Source organism: Antedon bifida, chromosome 3, assembly GCF_963402885.1.
Source record: "Antedon bifida chromosome 3, ecAntBifi1.1, whole genome shotgun sequence".
NCBI lineage: Eukaryota > Metazoa > Echinodermata > Crinoidea > Comatulida > Antedonidae > Antedon > Antedon bifida.
The window spans coordinates 30,461,941-30,480,306 of NC_136228.1; the positions used below are offsets into that span (position 1 = coordinate 30,461,941).

General features: G+C 34.6%; 3 protein-coding genes across 9 annotated transcripts in view; 1 reads left to right on the top strand and 2 right to left on the bottom strand.

Moving 5' to 3' along the window:
• LOC144837342 (putative JmjC domain-containing histone demethylation protein 2C) overlaps positions 1-5,572 on the top strand; it is a 118,331-nt gene extending 112,759 nt beyond the window's left edge. For all 4 annotated transcript variants that reach the window (XM_078692401.1, XM_078692402.1, XM_078692403.1 and 1 more), the window contains 4 exons: positions 1,638-1,862; positions 2,174-2,308; positions 2,897-3,213; positions 3,648-5,572. In XM_078692401.1, coding sequence (XP_078548527.1) covers positions 1,638-1,862; positions 2,174-2,308; positions 2,897-3,213; positions 3,648-3,857 — 887 coding nt within the window. In that variant the 3' untranslated portion in view covers positions 3,858-5,572. The remainder of the gene's footprint in view (positions 1-1,637; positions 1,863-2,173; positions 2,309-2,896; positions 3,214-3,647) is intronic.
• Positions 5,573-8,819: 3,247 nt separating this feature from the next.
• Positions 8,820-14,182, bottom strand: LOC144837356 (uncharacterized). Its single transcript, XM_078692426.1, has 6 exons — positions 14,074-14,182; positions 13,367-13,485; positions 12,412-12,581; positions 10,885-10,993; positions 10,258-10,416; positions 8,820-9,327 (listed from the first exon to the last, which is right to left on the bottom strand). The coding sequence occupies exons 2-6, from the start codon at positions 13,464-13,466 to the stop codon at positions 9,215-9,217; spliced, it is 651 nt and encodes a 216-aa protein (XP_078548552.1). The 5' UTR covers positions 13,467-13,485; positions 14,074-14,182; the 3' UTR covers positions 8,820-9,214.
• Positions 14,183-14,428: 246 nt separating this feature from the next.
• LOC144837348 (uncharacterized) overlaps positions 14,429-18,366 on the bottom strand; it is a 29,194-nt gene continuing 25,256 nt past the window's right edge. For all 4 annotated transcript variants that reach the window (XM_078692415.1, XM_078692414.1, XM_078692413.1 and 1 more), the window contains one exon: positions 14,429-17,464. In XM_078692415.1, coding sequence (XP_078548541.1) covers positions 17,448-17,464 — 17 coding nt within the window. In that variant the 3' untranslated portion in view covers positions 14,429-17,447. The remainder of the gene's footprint in view (positions 17,465-18,366) is intronic.

An 18,366-nucleotide genomic window follows, 5' to 3' on the forward strand; every position in this document is an offset into this window, starting at 1 on the left:
GTTTTATATCAAATAAAGTGTTTGTAAGTTTGTTCATTTTTGCTATTGTACGCGTCCGCACACATGAATTGACATGACCTAAATTGCATTGGGAAGATTTTAAACTACATTTGAAAACTGCCTAGGCCATTCCTAGTTATAAATATACCTATAGAGGAAAAATCAAATACAATTTAAGATTAATAGTAATATGGCATAATTATTTCTGACCTGAACATTGCGTTGCCTTTATTAAGAACACATAGACATGAGTCAAATGGCGTGCCGGAAACATTATCATTGAATGTTTACAAGGCCAAATAAGGTCATACGTTATCCATCAACCTTATTAATAAGAATGTGATATAGTTGACCCCTTATAATGTAATGCAAGGATACAGCGTGGTACTGCTGTTCATGTTCTATAGCTGCAATCATGATCTGTTTTGAATCTCAACGTTTTTATGTGAAAATTACCTGTTATTCATTAGCTGTTGTTCAGATGCATTTATGCCAATTAGTTTGTGCCAAAATATTTTTTTATTCAAAATACTTTACTTTATTTACTTATGTATTTATTTAAGATCAATTTATATCCAAAGTAGATCTTTTTTATAGTCATTAATCATCATTTACAGGCCATACGAATGTATTGAATTTATTTATAAATGCACATGCACAGAGTACTTAAGAAATAAACATTGAGAGAGAACATAGATAGAACATCTTGTCACATTAAGCTGTGTCTACACTCAAACTTTATGTGACAAAAATGTGATATGCCCATATATGGACATAATTATGTCATATCACTACCATAATTTGGGCGCATCACACTTTCAAACTAGTTTGGTAGTGTAGACAGAGCTTTAGTACATTAAAAAAAAACCAGCTGAAATGTTTCTAATTAAAAAATTACATATTCTATATACGGTATGTGATTCTAAATTAAAAAATAGAAAGCGCAAATAGTTAAGGTGTGTGTTTGTGTGAGTAGAATTATTATGTATTGTATAGTCACTTTTATCTATATTAATTGTGTGACTAATACAGCCATGTGACCTGGTTGTTTCAAACTGGTGCCCTGAAAATACAAATCCATCTAATTTTAGCCTTGAATGGCTGTCTTTTTCAAGCAGCCCTGTATTTATCAAGGTGCCTAGATTAGCCATTCTCTCCCACCACTCAAATTGATATCAATTACTATCAGGAAAAAGTATCAGTGCCTAGCAGGTCAGTTGTGATTGAGATGGCTTCATTTCATTTTAGAAGCAACTCGTAAATTTATTTTACAGGTTATTGGATCTGACAATAATTTCCTTTCAAATGCAAGTTGTTTTCACATGAAATAATGTGTTGAGAATAAAACCAAGAATATAGTCTATATATAAGTAAAAGTAGAATCATTTACATTTTACAAATAATATTAATAAATACATATAAAAACATTTATTATACATACATTTTGATATTTGAAACATTTGAAAAAAAATACATGTTTTTCTTAGGTTTAAGTATAAGAAGCAAATTATATTTTAATACAATAATTTATTGAAAGTAAGATTTTATATATTTACGAATGATTGTATTTATTTATTATTTACCTTTTGTAATATAATCAATATTCATTATTTATTTAATCTATTTTGTTTTTTTAGATCGACTAACAACAAACAAAAATCGAGACCCAATGGTATTAAAATTGAAAGACTGGCCACCAGCCGAGGATTTCAGCGAACTATTACCCGATCACTTTCAAGATCTAATGCAAGGGCTTCCTCTACCAGAGTACACGCATAGAAATGGACATTTGAACTTGTCATCAAGGTTACCAGAGTTCTTTGTCAAACCTGACCTAGGGCCTAAGATGTATAACGCATACGGTAAAATATATTTGCAGATATATTTTTTAGAATGGAATGGAGTTGTCTATCCAATTCTTTTCTCACTCCTAAAGATTTGGAATAAGATTTTGTTTATATAGAGCATCTTGTATGTTCACTTATGGTTATCCTTTTGCCTTAATATGATGATTGAATAATCTATTACTTGTGTTGTACTTGCATTCCTACGCTTTGTTCTAGTGAAAACCCAAGCTCCTTAAACATTTTGATTATAAGACTGAACATACCAATTCAGATTTTAAGACTGAACATGACCAATTTTGTTAACAATTTATCATTTTACTTTATAGGTTCTGCCAGATATCCTAAGTTAGGAACAACTAATTTGCACCTTGACATCTCAGATGCTGTGAACATGATGGTTTATGTTGGCATACCACTGAATGAAAACAAAGGAAAACTTAGCAATATTGACTTTGAAAATGGTAATTGAGATTCATCTTTAAAATGATATTCTGTAACATCCTAATCAAATATTGTATAATAATTTATTGTTAAGCTTGTCTACACTCTCCAACTGTATGTGATGTGCCCATATATGGACATGATGATGTCATGTCACTAACACATTCAAGCATATCACTACCATATTTGGGAACATCATAATTTTTTTGTCAAACTAGTTTGATAGTGTAAACAGAGCTTTACTAAACTAGCGTTTACCAAGATATAAGCCAATTTAATATTTTGTCAACTTGTCTAGTTAGCTTTCCAACTTTCACCACAAATTGCCGACAGGATACCTCATTTAACCTGACTATATCCTGTTATGACATAATTGATGTATCTACAAATACTGACGATTGTAGTAGGCTAGTTAATTAACAGATCAAACTACTAGAAAATTACCAGATGGATTAAAATGTTAACATATTAATTTGTTATTCCTAGGTGAGTGGGTCAAGCTATACTCTTTACAATATTTTAGGGTCCCTGATGAGTACTGTAATTGTTAATTATCATAATATCATTGTTGCATTATGTAAACATTTGTATCGGTTACTCTCTTTCAGATGCGTTTGAAGCCGTCGATCAATCAACTTGCGATGAACTGACCAAGAAACGTGTCCGGGATAAGACGGAAAAACCTGGTGCCCTTTGGCATATATTCAGAGCTGTCGATGCGGATAAGATCCGTGATATGCTACGAAAAGTGTCTAAGGAACAGGGTGAAGATTTCCCACCGGATCATGACCCAATCCATGATCAATCATTCTACCTTGATAAGAAGCTATTGGAAAGGCTCAAGAAAGACTATGGAGTACAAGGCTGGGCTATTGTACAGTGTATGGGAGATGCGGTGTTTATACCGGCAGGCGCTCCACATCAGGTATGCTTTCTTCCATGTTTTTCCATCCTGTTTGCATAAATGCGAAGTTGGCAGTTAATTGGTTAATAATGCCTGACAAAATACTTGTAGCTTATAGTTTTACTGTATTAAATTAGCAGTTGGAAAAATGTGAACAGTATAAATATTAGCCTAAATTTTATCTTTAAGTCATTTTCCACTAGGCAACTTAAAAGAGTTGGTTTTTGCATCACAAAAAGCATTTAGAAGTATGAATATACATGCTCATAGTGGTAAACATGCTGTAGACCCAATTAATTAAATTAATTAAATAATTTAATTCTTCCATTCACCATAAGAATCATTGCCATCCTGTTGGCACTCACTCCTAACTGTTTGTAGCTACATTCATGTTCTTAATTAAAGACATTACAATACTATTATTATTATTATTTAAATACTGTTTTATCTGTCAGGTACACAACTTGCACTCTTGCATAAAGGCAGCTGAGGATTTTGTATCACCTGAGCATGTACACCAATGCTTCAAATTAACGCAGGAGTTCCGTTACTTGAGTTCAACACATAGTAACCATGAAGACAAACTGCAAGTCAAGAACATTATCTATCATGCAATCAAAGATACTGTAGGAATTCTAATGTCTCATGAACCGCCAGGCAAATGAAACGAACATGTAGAAATAAATCAAGTTAATACCAGTTAAAGTTGGTTTACTTCAGGAAATTCTTAACAGCTTTTGAATATGCAGGCAAATTAAACATACATTATTGACCGACTGAATCCTGTTAATACCAGTTAAATCTGGTTTACTCCAGAACTGTCAGAGTGAAACCAGTTTTGAGTGGGATTCATCTGCTAAAATCTGGTTTAGTCCAGAAATGTCAAAACCAGATTGAACCGCAATGAACTACTTTATTTTCAAGCTAAGCTGAGCTCAGTGGATGTTTTACGTGTTTACAAGCAGAGCTTTCGTTTGAATATTTTAAATTGAAACTGATTGCGAAGAAGTTGGAGAAGAAAACATAATAAGCTAAAACATCAAGATGAACACATTTTCTTATTAGACTGGACAATAATGATTTATATCATAGACAATTTGTCTACTGGAAAAATACTTGATGCTTTTTGCTATTTTATATATTATGGATAAATTACGAGGAGATTCCTGATAAATCCTGATTATGTTTCGAACTTGTATATCAAGATAATAAAATATTCAGGATTGTGAAAATTAAGTGATTTTAATAAAAAATGTGTGCAGAAAATTATATATATTTTTCCTTGAAAAAAAGAATGTAAAATGTATTTCAACAGAATTTATTTATATTGAAGACAAAATCTGGATGCCGTAATTATTTTTTGTTTGTGGTGTCTATTTTATTCAACGTTTTCATTTTCACTTGGTTGTTGTGTAAGATGTTATAGAAATTACTGTTATGATTTTGTTAATTAAGCCATGACGATCCTTACCGGATAAGGAGTACGATGCCCCAGTTGTCCATGCTAGTTGACTAACACGTACAGACTGGGTTAAGCCTACCCTACCATTAATTACACGTTCCCACATAGAGGTTACTTGTTACTCCCAGTTGTCCATGCTAGTTGACTAACACATACAAACTGGGTTAAGCCTACCCTACCATTAATTACATGTTCCCACATAGAGGTTACTTGTTACTCCCAGTTCTCTATGCTAGTTGACTTATACGTACAGACTGTGTTAAGCCTACCCTACCATTAATTACATGTTCCCACATAGAGGTTACTTGTTGCTGCTTAGAGACTGTTTACATTGTTGTATACTGTTTGCGTTCATAGCAAATGTTAATCTCACATGTACACTACTGGGGTAAGGCTGGAGTAGGCAGAGTGGATGAGATAAATCCGTTGTAGTCAAGCTATTTGAATGTTTCATAAAAGCACTATAGCATAACACTCATACCTCATATTCTAAACCTATTGTCGCGATAACAATTTCAATGTTAGTAGTTTACAAAGGAATATATTTTATGATTTAATTACTAGTTTGCCTTGTAACCATGGAAACTCATCTCCAGGAATTTTTCTTTAAATAAATGTATTGCAGAATTTTTAGTGTTTTTAAATGTTTATTAAAAGAAAATAGAAAAATGCACCAAAAGATCTTATAAAATACAGTATAACATTTTTTGTCAATAGAAGGGAGATAGGTAAATTGGCGTCTTTATTTCAATAACTCATTACAAGATGTACATAGTGTATAAAATACTTGATTTAACTGTAGAAACAAAAAATAAATGTGTTTCTTTTTAAAATTGAAATAGATCAATTTTAGTTTAGTACCAACATGTTTTTTTTTTGTAGAATTTGATAATGTAATTTAAAGAAAGTATGTTTGTAGATTTGTGTCTCATTTCTTGCTTGTGTATAGCTAATTGCGTGTTGTTCGACAGATTCTTAATATTGTGTTCAAATCAAGTTTACGTTAAAAATTTATCATTTAGATGGATTCAACATTGTGATATATATGTAATGTGATCTGTACAAAACTCTTTAAAATAGTGTTATTTTTATATGAATGTGTGACGGCTTGTCGACACTGTGAGTTTAGTGTCGTCGGAACACTTAGGCTCTATCGTTGAAGGCTTGATTGTTTAGCAAATACAGCCCTGTTTTATCATATGTATATTTTACCTTTATTGCTTTTTCAAACACATAAAATGTTGGAAAAAATGAAGAAAAATACAACAAAGAATTTGAAATGAAATTGTTTGAGAGTTTCTTATTGTTTGTCATTTCCAAAGAATGTCAATTATATGTACAAACTAACAAGGATGAAATGTTTACCAAACTCAAGACATTTATTGTAAAGAAAATATTCATTTAAAATCAATCAATTTGGCAAGTTTTACAAAGAAAAATGTGAGAAATAAAGTCTCCAAGAAGTGGAAGAAATTGCAACAGGTTCATAGATAAAATAACATTGGAATATATTCAGGGGTAGGTATGATGTTTTCCTAGATGTGTAGTTATCGTAAGTGTTAGTTGTCCTAGATAAAAGGGTAGTTGTCCTATGGGTAGTTGTAGTAGATAGAGGAGTAGTTGTCCTATGGGTAGTTGTCCTAGATAAATGGGTAGTTGTCCTATGGGTAGTTGTAGTAGATAGAGGAGTAGTTGTCCTATGGGTAGTTGTAGTAGATAGAGGGGTAGTTGTCCTATGTGTAGTTGTCCTAGATAAATGGGTAGTTGTCCTATGGGTAGTTGTAGTAGATAGAGGGATAGTTGTCCTAGATAAAGGGGTAGTTGTCCTATGGGTAGTTGAAGTAGATAGAGGGGTAGTTGTCCTAGATAAAGGAGTAGTTTTTCTATGGGTAGTTGTAGTAGATAGAGGAGTAGTTGTCCTATGGGTAGTTGTAGTAGATAGAGGGGTAGTTGTCCTATGGATAGTTTTCCTAGATAAAGGGGTAGTTGTCCTATGGGTAGTTGTAGTAGATAGAGGGTAGTTGTCCTATGATTAGCTGTCCTAGATAAAGGGGTAGTTGTCCTATGGATAGTTGTAGTAGATAGAGGAGTAGTTGTCCTATGGGTAGTTGTAGTAGATAGAGGGGTAGTTGTCCTATGGATAGTTGTCCTAGATAAAGGGGTAGTTGTCCTATGTGTAGTTGTAGTAGATAGAGGGGTAGTTGTCCTATGAGTAGTTGTCCTAGATAAAGAGGTAGTTGTCCTATGGGTAGTTGTAGTAGATAGAGTGGTAGTTGTCCTATGTGTAGTTGTAGTAGATAGAGGAGTAGTTGTCCTATGGGTAGTTGTCCTAGATAAAGGGGTAGTTGTCCTATGGGTAGTTGTCCTAGATAAATGGGTAGTTGTCCTATGGATAGTTGTAGTAGATAGAGGAGTAGTTGTCCTATGGTTAGTTGTCCTAGATAAAGGGGTAATTGTCCTATGGGTAGTTGTAGTAGATAGAGGAGTAGTTGTCCTATGGATAGTTGTCCTAGTTAAATGGGTAATTGTCCTATGGGTAGTTGTAGTAGATAGAGGAGTAGTTGTCCTATGGGTAGTTATCCTAGATAAAGGGGTAGTTGTCCTATGGATAGTTGTAGTAGATAGAGGGGTAGTTGTCCTATGGATAGTTGTCCTAGATAAAGAGGTAGTTGTCCTATGTTGTAGTAAATAGAGGAGTAGTTGTCCTATGGGTAGTTGTCCTAGATAAAGGCGTAGTTGTCCTATGGGTAGTTGTAGTAGATAGAGGGGTAGTTGTCCTATGGGCAGTTGTCCTAGATAAAGGGGGTAGTTATCCTATGGGTAGTTGTCCTAGATAAAGGGGTAGTTGTCCTATGGGTAGTTGTAGTAGATAAAGGGGTAGTTGTCCTATGGGTAGTTGTCCTAGATAAAGGCGTAGTTGTCCTATGGATAGTTGTAGTAGATAAAGGCGTAGTTGTCCTATGGATAGTTGTAGTAGATAGAAGGGTAGTTGTCCTATGGATAGTTGTCCTAGATAAATGGGTAGTTGTCCTATGGGTAGTTGTAGTAGATAGAAGGTTAGTTGTCCTATGAGTAGTTGTCCTAGATAAAGAGGTAGTTGTCCTATGGGTAGTTGTAGTAGATAGAAGGGTAGTTGTCCTATGGGTAGCTGTCTTAGATAATGGGGTAGTTGTCCTATGGGTAGTTGTAGTAGATAGAGGGGTAGTTGTCCTATGGACAGTTGTCCTAGATAAAGGGGTAGTTGTCCTATGGGTAGTTGTAGTAGATAGAGGGGTAGTTGTCCTATGGGCAGTTGTCCTAGATAAAGGGGGTAGTTATCCTATGGGTAGTTGTCCTAGATAAAGGGGTAGTTGTCCTATGGGTAGTTGTAGTAGATAGAGGGGTAGTTGTCCTATGGATAGTTGTCCTAGATAAAGGGGTAGTTGTCCTATGGGTAGTTGTAGTAGATAGAAAGAGTAGTTATCCAAGGGGGATATTTGTCCTAGATAAAGGGGTAGTTGCTTTGGGTGTAGTTGTCCTCGATAGAGGGGTAGTTGTTTTGGGTGTAGTTGTCCTAGATAGAGTGGTAGTTATCCAAGGGGGCAGTTGTCCTTGATAGAGGTTCTGTTCTGAAAATACACAGTAGTTGGCCAGGTGGGAAAGAGTCTAGAACCATGCACATATATCACATAACATAATGTTTAGAAATTTGCCAATTTTTACTATAATAGTACAGTGACTGAAATGAACCAGATAGCTTAGCTACTACTGGGTCAACAAAGATGGAATACAGTAGTTTATCATCAGGGAGATGTCATATGGAGTTCTTTTTATTTATTTATACTGGTCTCCCAGAGGGCCCAGTTATCACCAGTGGCTGTGTATACACTAGTACACCGGGGTAACCCACTACTCGTCTCGTGTACTACGTTCTTTAAAATGCAAATGAGCTGGATGTGTACACTGGACATACGGTTTATAGTCCTTATCCGAGAAGACTCGTACCACCACAACAATGAGAGTAAGCCTCGAACCCTTGCCGATGTTATTGCTACGTATTACGGTGGCTCGGCCACTCACTTGCTCGTTGGCAGTTGTCTGAGAACCAATATTTACTGCCTAATTCGATTCACAATTGTTGCTTGTTTACTCACGGTACAGACAAAAACCCATTACTAATACAGTATTCAAATAATGTACTTTATTTATAACTTATACAAAAACAGAAAAACAAACTACAAAATGTAAGACAATTTGATAATACAAAATATTATATACAGTAATGTACAGCTGGTATTTACATAAGCTATTTTAAATCTACAACAATACCACATAATTACTAATTCAACAATGGTAGTTGTATGTAAAAGTATATATGATCAAAATAACCTACTTAATTCTAACCGTTACTAAATTAGCAATAAACACCCTTTTATAAAATCCTAAAGATTTCACACAATATTGAACCAATAGACATTCTTCCATAACTAAATGAATTTTCTAGGCATGATTCATCGTTAAGACCACAGTTTAATCATCTTAATGTTTTTGTCATAATTCTTAAAATCTTATAAAGGATGTTTAGATTTCCAAATCCTTTAGTAAAGAATTGAGGTCAAGAATATCCACATCAACAACAGAAGGCAGATCCAGTAGCTGATCAGAGAGTGGTGATACAGATGGCAAGGTGAAATCTGTGGAAGAAACAGGACATCTTAAGGCGTGCTTATGTGACGTTTCTTTCGTATTTATATGGTGTTGGTTTTTTTTTGTAATACAGTATCACAAGTTGTGCTGTACATCAGTCTCGTGTCTAAATAAAGTTTATATATATAAAGGAACCAGTGTGCGAGCACTAAAGAGCGATTATTATATTGCATAATACTAAGCAAAACTTAAATAATAACCTGGATTTATAAAGCACCTAATGTTGTGAAATCTCTAAACGCTGTACATATCATTACCCCGGTCATTTTTGGATAAAACACGTATGGAAACATAGCTCCCGTAATGCAGCAAATAAACAATGCAAAGTTGTGTCTAGACCTTACCAGGTACCCATTTGTACACCTGGGTGGAAAGAGACAAATGCAAGTAAAATGTCTTGCCCCAAGAATACAAGCAATATGACGAGCATTGGATTCAAACCCAATCTGTAGTCCAACCAGTGATCTGAAATAGCCGAAGGCTGGATGGCAATCTTTTAATGTTATCGCAGTTCAAAAGTGATTCTCCATGGAGAGGGAACCAACAAGATGGCGGCTGAAATCGATATGTTCTACGCTGTACGCACTGCTACGCCTGCGTTGAGCCTATCTGCGTGAGAACGATACGCAACGCAGCGTATAAACGCGAACGCATTCTATATGATCCTCGTTATACAAAAAATGCTAGATTATCAAGAAATTATTCATTCCATTGCGATTAATAATATATTTAATAGTATCACTGAATATGTGTTGTAATTTATGTGGTCTTAATGTATTATATTAGATTATTATTTTTTATATTAAATAATGTTTTTGAACACATTTACGGCCGCTATCTTGTTGGTTCCCCCTCCTGTTGGTACGCCCTCTAGTGTTCTTATTACATCTACTCTTGATTAGATATGTAAATAGTACCTGATGTGTCTGTGTATGGTCTCTCGATTGGATGCAGGGTCAGAAAAGAGAAGTCTGGTACTATATCATCCACATCTCGTAGCCCTGTCTGCATTATAGGCACAGTACGTTTAAAAAGGTTCATGTTTGATAGGCGGTGCTCAGGAGGTAACTCAAATTCTACAAAATAAATAAGCTGTCAAGATTGAAGAAGTACAGAAATTGCACAATGATATCAGGTACACAAAAGCTTTCATACATTAAAATGTTAACATTGTGGGTATTACATAAGCACTATCAATTTATAGTATGCCTATAATTTGACAGACAAACACCCCAGTGATACACTAGATATCAATTATATCTATAAAATGGTGAAGATGAGGGAATCTGAGAATAAAACCAAGATTCGAACCCAGAATTCATATACAGAAGGGTTCCTTGTTTGTAGGCTTCCATCTTCTTAAGCTCTGTCTACACTATCAAACTAGTTTGACAAAACAGTGTGATGTGGCCACTAGTGATATGACATCATCATGTCCATATATGGGCACATCACATAAACTTTGATATAGACAGAGCTTTTGTTGGTACTACTAACGGTTTTCGGTTTCATGCTCACATAAATGAAGAAAAATTTGTTATTACCAGATTCAATGTCCTCAAAGATGTGCATACTTTCAATTGGAGGATAGGCATCTTCAGGTTTAGCTGATTTCGTAGTTTCCATTAACTTGGCCTTTGGTTTTTTGATGGACTAGAAAAGTAGAACATACATTGTATTTGTCTCATTAACACAGAAAGTAATAACATATATTTCAAAAATAGATAAAGTACACGTTCTAAATAGTAGGTAGACATGGTTTCATCTTAACCAATTTAAGTTTACAGAGACTGAGCTATTTTTCCATGCAAAATAGAGGGCACTGCATCATTTTCACTTCTATAAGTGGGTTCTAAAGTATACCAAACAATATTGTTCTATATTAATTTTCAAAATAACTATTTATAAGATCAAAAGTGCATAGAATCTCAAATAGTTTGAATACTTAGTTTTTGAGGCCTGTTTGACAAGGGCGTAGTTCCAAGCAGTCCAATTGCCTGATGTGTGAATGTTATACATACAAGTCGAAAAATCGCGAAAGTCAAATTTTTATGGAAATTCTTTCCTATACATTACTGTCGAATTTTTCTAAGTCGAAATCGTCTAAGTCGACGTCTTTTGCGGTCCGAATACACACATTATTTAGTGATTTATATCGTATAAGTCGAAGTCACAAATCACGCGGCAACAATGCGCTAGAAAAGCCGATGAAACGTACGTATCGATAAACAAACGACAGAGGGATGTGGGACCATATCGGTTATCTCAAGCAGGTTGTATAGTATAGGTGGCGTCCTACAACTCGCGCTAGTGTATGAGTTGTTTCAGAGTTGAGAACTTGAGCGGCATGTTGTGGGTACCCATTTTGTGCTAGACAGATGGCAATAAACAATGGATACCGATTTCGAATAAGAACCGAAATGTATTTATTATACGTTTTCGTATTATTTCGGGCTTAAACCATAAAAGAAAATACAGTTTATCATTGCCGATAAAAGAGGCTTAGCATTTATTAGGGCTAGCTAGCTAAGCAAACTCAATTCAAGAAGGCTCATCGCGTGGGCCACAATCGCGACAGGGCAGGGTCTACTACTAGGCCTAGCCATAGCGCGGCTAGTGAGTGAACCTATGCCTAGCATTTTTTTTTGCAAATCTGTAAGTCGAAGTTCGCGTAAGTCGAATTTTTATACCGGTCCCATTAGTTTCGACTTAGGCGGAGTCGACTGTACTAAATCTCAAATACTACAAAAACATGATAATTTTCTTCTACCAAATGAAATTAATAGGGAGGTTTCACAATGCTATGAATACGATAAAGAAATCGTCACACACACATATATTCATAAGCCAGTAATAAGCTGTTGTGCATGGCAACGAAATATTGAGGGCGCCATCCAAAATATGACTGCGGTACATGTTGCTTGGTTAGCATAACATCAAAGCGAGTGAGGACTTTAAAAACTGCTATTTATCAAAATTGAGCTGGCACACGAATATGCTTTACGAATATGAAATGAGGATAAGCTCAAAGGTTTTACAAATGAAACCTCCTTAATATTAATTGATTGTACCTGCGCACTTGGAGTCAGTGTTGACTTCTTCAACGGCATTTTCCTATTAATTGGTCCTTTCTTTATAGCACCACCGGGTTTCTTTGCTGTGCTTGTCACATTACTGAGGTCACCAAAGGCACGCCGAGGAGTGGCTAGACTTGATGCATTGGAGAATGTCTTCCCTATTACTGAAACATAATGTGAAAGGAATACATTTTGTATGCATAGAGATTAAACATGCAGCAAAAGACTAGAATGGGAAATAGGTGGCAACATGGATATTTTAAACGCAACGAAATCCGCAATATGGCCAATTTTATTAGGGGTATAATGTTGATTATTCAGGGGGTATAATGCTGATTATTTAGGGGTATAATGCTGATTATTTAGGGGTATAATGCTGATTATTTAGAGGTATAATGCTGATTATTTAGAGGTATAATGCTGATTATTTAGAGGTATAATGCTGATTATTTAGGAGGTATAATGCTGATTATTTAGGGGTATAATGCTGATTATAATGCTGATTATTTAGAGGTATAATGCTGATTATTTAGAGGTATAATGCTGATTATATAGGGGTATAATGCTGATTATTTAGGGGTATAATGTTGATTATTTAGGGGTATAATGTTGATTATTTAGGGGTATATAATGTTGATTATTTAGGGGTATATAATGTTGATTATTTAGGGGTATATAATGTTGATTATTTAGGGGTATATAATGTTGATTATTTAGGTGTATAATGCTGATTATTTAGGTGTATAATGCTGATTATTTAGGTGTATAATGCTGATTATTTAGGTGTATAATGCTGATTATTTAGGAGGATGTAGGAGTTGAGGAGGAATTAAACCAAGGTCTCTCTGGTCGATTTCATTGTAATCCAAGTATTCAGTTGGTTGGGTTAGGTGGTCACGCCCCAAAAAAAAGAATTATTTCAGTTCAAAAGCAGTAGCATTTTACTGACTAGGCCTAGAAGCTGCTGATGTACTTGACTTTCTACTTGATGCATTCACAGATGTTGCGTTCTCCTGGTCTACATATAGTTGAACAAGTGATGTTGCCATTTTCAAACTGCAGTGTGTTCTGAAATAAAACAAAGGAAATACATTTAGGCCTAGGCCTACATCATGTATGTAGTTTATTATAGTACAAGGAATGTTTAGCTAGGCCTTTATGAAGTAGCTGTAGCCCAAACAAGGCCTAGAAAAACATATTGTACTTAGTAGGCCTAGCTAGGCTAGTAGTAGTAGGGCCCTAGTATAGGCTAGGCCTAACATGCTTTTATTGTTAAAAAATTTATTTTAAAAACTTCTAATAGGCCTATATTTAAGTTAGATACCCTGCATAGCCTAGCAGAGGCTCAGTCAAGTGCGAGGCCTAGGCCTAGAGCCTACAATAACAGTAGCTAAGCCGAATACCCGCTAAGCCTATATTTCAGGCAGGAAGGAGTAGGCCTCTACTACTAGCCTAGCCTAGGTTAGGCCTAGGCTAGCCTAAAATAAAAGGAGGAGGCCGCGGCTAACAGAGTTTGGATCAATCGGGAGCCATCCATTTATGATTATTTATTAAGCTCAAATAAGATTATAAGCTCGATAGCATTTATATCAAAACAAAATATCATATATTGATATTAATTCAAGCACCACATTGCATTTATTTATAATTACTCACGGTACAAAATATAGGCCTAAATGTTATTCTTGTTGTGTGACTTGTCGATACAAAATGGAAGAATTAAAAAATGTGCGCGATGTTATCTTTCAACATTGACCAATCACAGCGTCGTTTTCGATACAACCTATTGAGGGGGCTATACATTTTTACAAGCTGTGCACTTTTTTGTCGAAAAAAAGACGCAAGCCCCCTACCACATCCATATAGTGCAATAAATACCATCGTAATTTATACCACTTTCTTTTGAGCTTACGGCTGAAATTCAGTTTGTGTATACTTATACGAATATTAATTTTACTTTGGTGATCATGAATATTCTGCATTATTATTTAAAAAAAAATATGACAACAAGTTTACAGAATTCTTAATTTTATTTTGCAATTACAGATTTTTCAACTGTTCTCAAAAAGTAAATTACAATCATACATATTAATTACATTATACAGTCTAAATATTAGAAGTCATTTTACACACACCAACTATAACTACACTATCACACAAAATATTATCCTTTGCATAAACCAAACCAGACACCAATAAAAACATTTGTTTGGGAACCATATTGTGAAATACTTCATTATTTCAATAATAACAATTACGACTATAGAACCCCATGGATAAAATAGGGATAAATAGACAATATACAGATTGCACCCTAGGCATTTAGGACAACAACTGAAAAGAGGGTACCGTAATACAGAAACTAAAACCACATGTATTTATCGCATGAATGGACGTTTTGCCAGAATATGCATCTTCTTTTTGACTCCATCCAAAATAGAGGGCTTTTTGAATAGTGTAAAAACTCGGCTTTCTACGATGGTACAACATACTATATATAAAATTACATAAACTATATACTATATTTGTCTATTCTATTTATATATACAATTTAAATAATTTGTTGAAAGTTATTTTGATACCTGCAGTTGAAACTCACCAGGTATTGTAGTCACAATTATGTACAAATTACATAAATTTATTAGTATAAAATCTTTTTAAAAGCAATGTATTGCTATTATATCTTCAAGGTAAAAGTACAATTATACTTCTGCATATAAAAATAACAAATATTTCAAATTCATTTAAAATTTCTCGATTAATATATTACATTTATAAATTGTTATTTGAACGCGGTACATAGACACCACAGATTATAAACAATATATATAATGAGATACAAGACATACAGTTTACACTTAAAATTAAGTACTACTACTCAATAGCAATTAAACAAAATATATTCATCTACCATTCTACAGTATCAGCAATCAGATAGGTGTGGGCCAGTGGTGGATCTAGAGGGTTAAGGGTCTTTCACATCTGCTCTGGTCCAGCTCCGGCTACACACATATTGAGTCAAAACAAACATTGAGATTAGCATTTATTAGGCCTAGCTAGCTAAGCAAACTCAATTCAAGAAGGCTCATCATGTGGGCCGCGGTCGCAACAGGGTCTAGGCCTACTAGCCTCTAGGCATAGCGCGGCTAGTGAGTGAACCTAGGTCTGGGCCTAGCATTTTTTTGACAAATCTGTATCAAATCATATTGAGTCAAAACCAACATTGAGATGTGATTTTATTGCCATCATTCCACCAAAAAAGGGAGAGTTTAATCTACTAGTCAAAATAGCTGTGCTAGGTCTTTCAAACAGGGTGTCAAAATCAGGTAGTATTTTCGTGCTAATTTGACTGCTATCTGCTAAGCAACAATATTAAACAGTGAGGCCAGATAACATATCCTGAAACACTGTGATACAGCCCTGCACCATCTATACATTTGAAATACTTTTTCAGATTCTTACACAAGAAATATACTCTTATCCAGAAGAGTTTTAAAATTGTCACAAATATATACACAATTACGTGTAAAGTACTTGGCTATATATGAACTGTTTTATAAGTTGTTTTGTGACTGTGCAATTTGGTAGTAGTCACTCTCATACTGTACATTTAAAAGTAACACATCCAAATGCCAACTTCAAGTCAATGGCTACCAGGTGTCTCTGTGAGACGGTTATTTGAACCAGTACCAGTACCAGATAAGGTTATGTATATACAAAATTAAAATGTTATCTAAAAGTGGAGTTTTGTTATATTATGTGTACAAAACACGATTCTATGGCTCAGACCATGTCACATGTCATGTGACTCACCTTTTCGCATAATCACGCAACCTGTTTAGAAGCAATAGTAGTTTTATTACTATTATAGTAGTCAAAATTACTCTTATGTAACTATGAATTTCAAAATATTCTTCGATTTTGTTTTAGTAAGTACTATGCATGACACATTCCGAAGCATAGAATGCATGCATAATATATCAAAAGTATTTATGTAGCTTTGAAAACAAACAAAAATGTTAAGTTGTTTTGCCTTATTAAAACAACAAGCTTCAGACTTAAAGCCATTATAGCTTATTGTAATCTCCACACACAATCAAATGTATTATTATTTATACAAGTACAATTGTATATATAGTGTAACATGAAATAAAACTGAAACAGTGAGAAAAAGATAATCCTTAATAGTACAAATTATGCAAATATAAAATGTATATACAAACTTCTTAACAATTACCTTGAATTTGCTAAAGGGTTATTACAATTTGGGTAATATCTTTCGCGTATCTTGTAATCTCTACAAGGCTGGTCTATGCTTTCATACAATGGATTATCTTCTTCCTCTTCAAACAACTCGTACGCTTCGTATATATGATTGTCGCCACTTTCTGTGAGCTCATTGTTACTATTCATTGAAAATCGAGAAAAACTTGGCGATTTTAAAAGAAACGATAAAGGGGATCTTGAGCTTTTAGTTCTGTTCTGTATAGGTTCGATAATTTGTGAATTTGCCGGCGAGGAGGATCGAGAATGGCAGTTAGCATGATGCGATGATATATTTGAAAATGGCCCGTGTGGAGGAATTGGTGGGGGCGACGATGATGAGGATGACGACCAAGATGATTGGGATGAAAAGGAAGTTGCCGGCGATATAGGAGCAATAAGTGGTACCATCCATTGTGTGCCTTTTCCCGATGCTGTGCTGGAACTGGATGAAGTCCTGGAAGGAGTCCATGGTTGAGGTACTCCGATTATGCCATTCCTTTTGACAGATGCGGGTGATAACGACGATAAAGAAGGAGTAGCAGAAGGAAACAAATCAGGCAAGTCAAAGGTCGGTGAGTTCATTGGTGATAAACTACTGATTGATTCAGTTTCTTCTGCGGAACAAGCTTCCTCGTATCTGACCTGTAAAGCTCGTACTCGACTTCTGGAATGATTAAGGTTAAAAGGTCGTGCTGTCGTAGATGACATTGACCTTGTTACTGGTTTCTTAGCAACTGCTGGTGGTGTCTTTAGTTTTGTTTTCTTTAAGAGGCTGTTTCTCCTGTAAAGTAAAACAATTTTATGTTGGAAAAGTTTTACTATTTACTAAAACTTGCATTCAATCAATCTCTTGACAAAATATATGAATAAATATTAATCAGTCTTAACAAAAAAAAGTATAGCAAGCATATATGAATAAATACCAAATAAAATTACAGACATGCAATAATAATAAATAAAATAAAGTTGTTGTAAAGTGTGCCAAATAATTGTATGAGAATATTTTACAAAAAATAGTTGTTGGAACCCCAACCAATGATCTTCAGATGAGACTACACGGAATCTTACAATCCTATCAGTAATACTGTATTAAATATATAAAAAGGAGAGGTATTGTATCAAACCAAATACAGTAGAAACCCCTTTTTTTGGGACACCCCTATTCTGGGGACAACAACAGCCCTATTAACGCAACAATCTCCTGTAGAACGAAAAAGGGAAAGTAGTGTTTCAAAGGCCAGGTGCAGGCAAAAAATTCCATACATTCCAATAATTATCGATCTATAGTTTATTCAACTTCAGAGTTTTATTTTCATGCTATAGATAGTTATTAAATTTAAAATTCATGCCCGTACCTGAGCTTTAACACTAGTAACAGTCAACCTTATTAAGGGCACACTTTTTTTGGGTTCGGAAAGTGTCCCCTTCATAGCGGTTTTACTGTATGAATAAAGAACAATGCAAAAGAGTTGTATAATCACAATGCAAGTTTTTTTTCATATCATTCACATGCTAACAATCCCACAATCCTTTCAACAAACCTGATTGGAGGAGGACTAACTGCATTGCCATTTGAAATATCCATATTATCTGATAAAAACAGTTCAATATAATAATAAATTATAGTTGCTGTTTTGAATATATCTTTATAGCCAGATTTTTATTTTAAAGAAAATGTCTTTT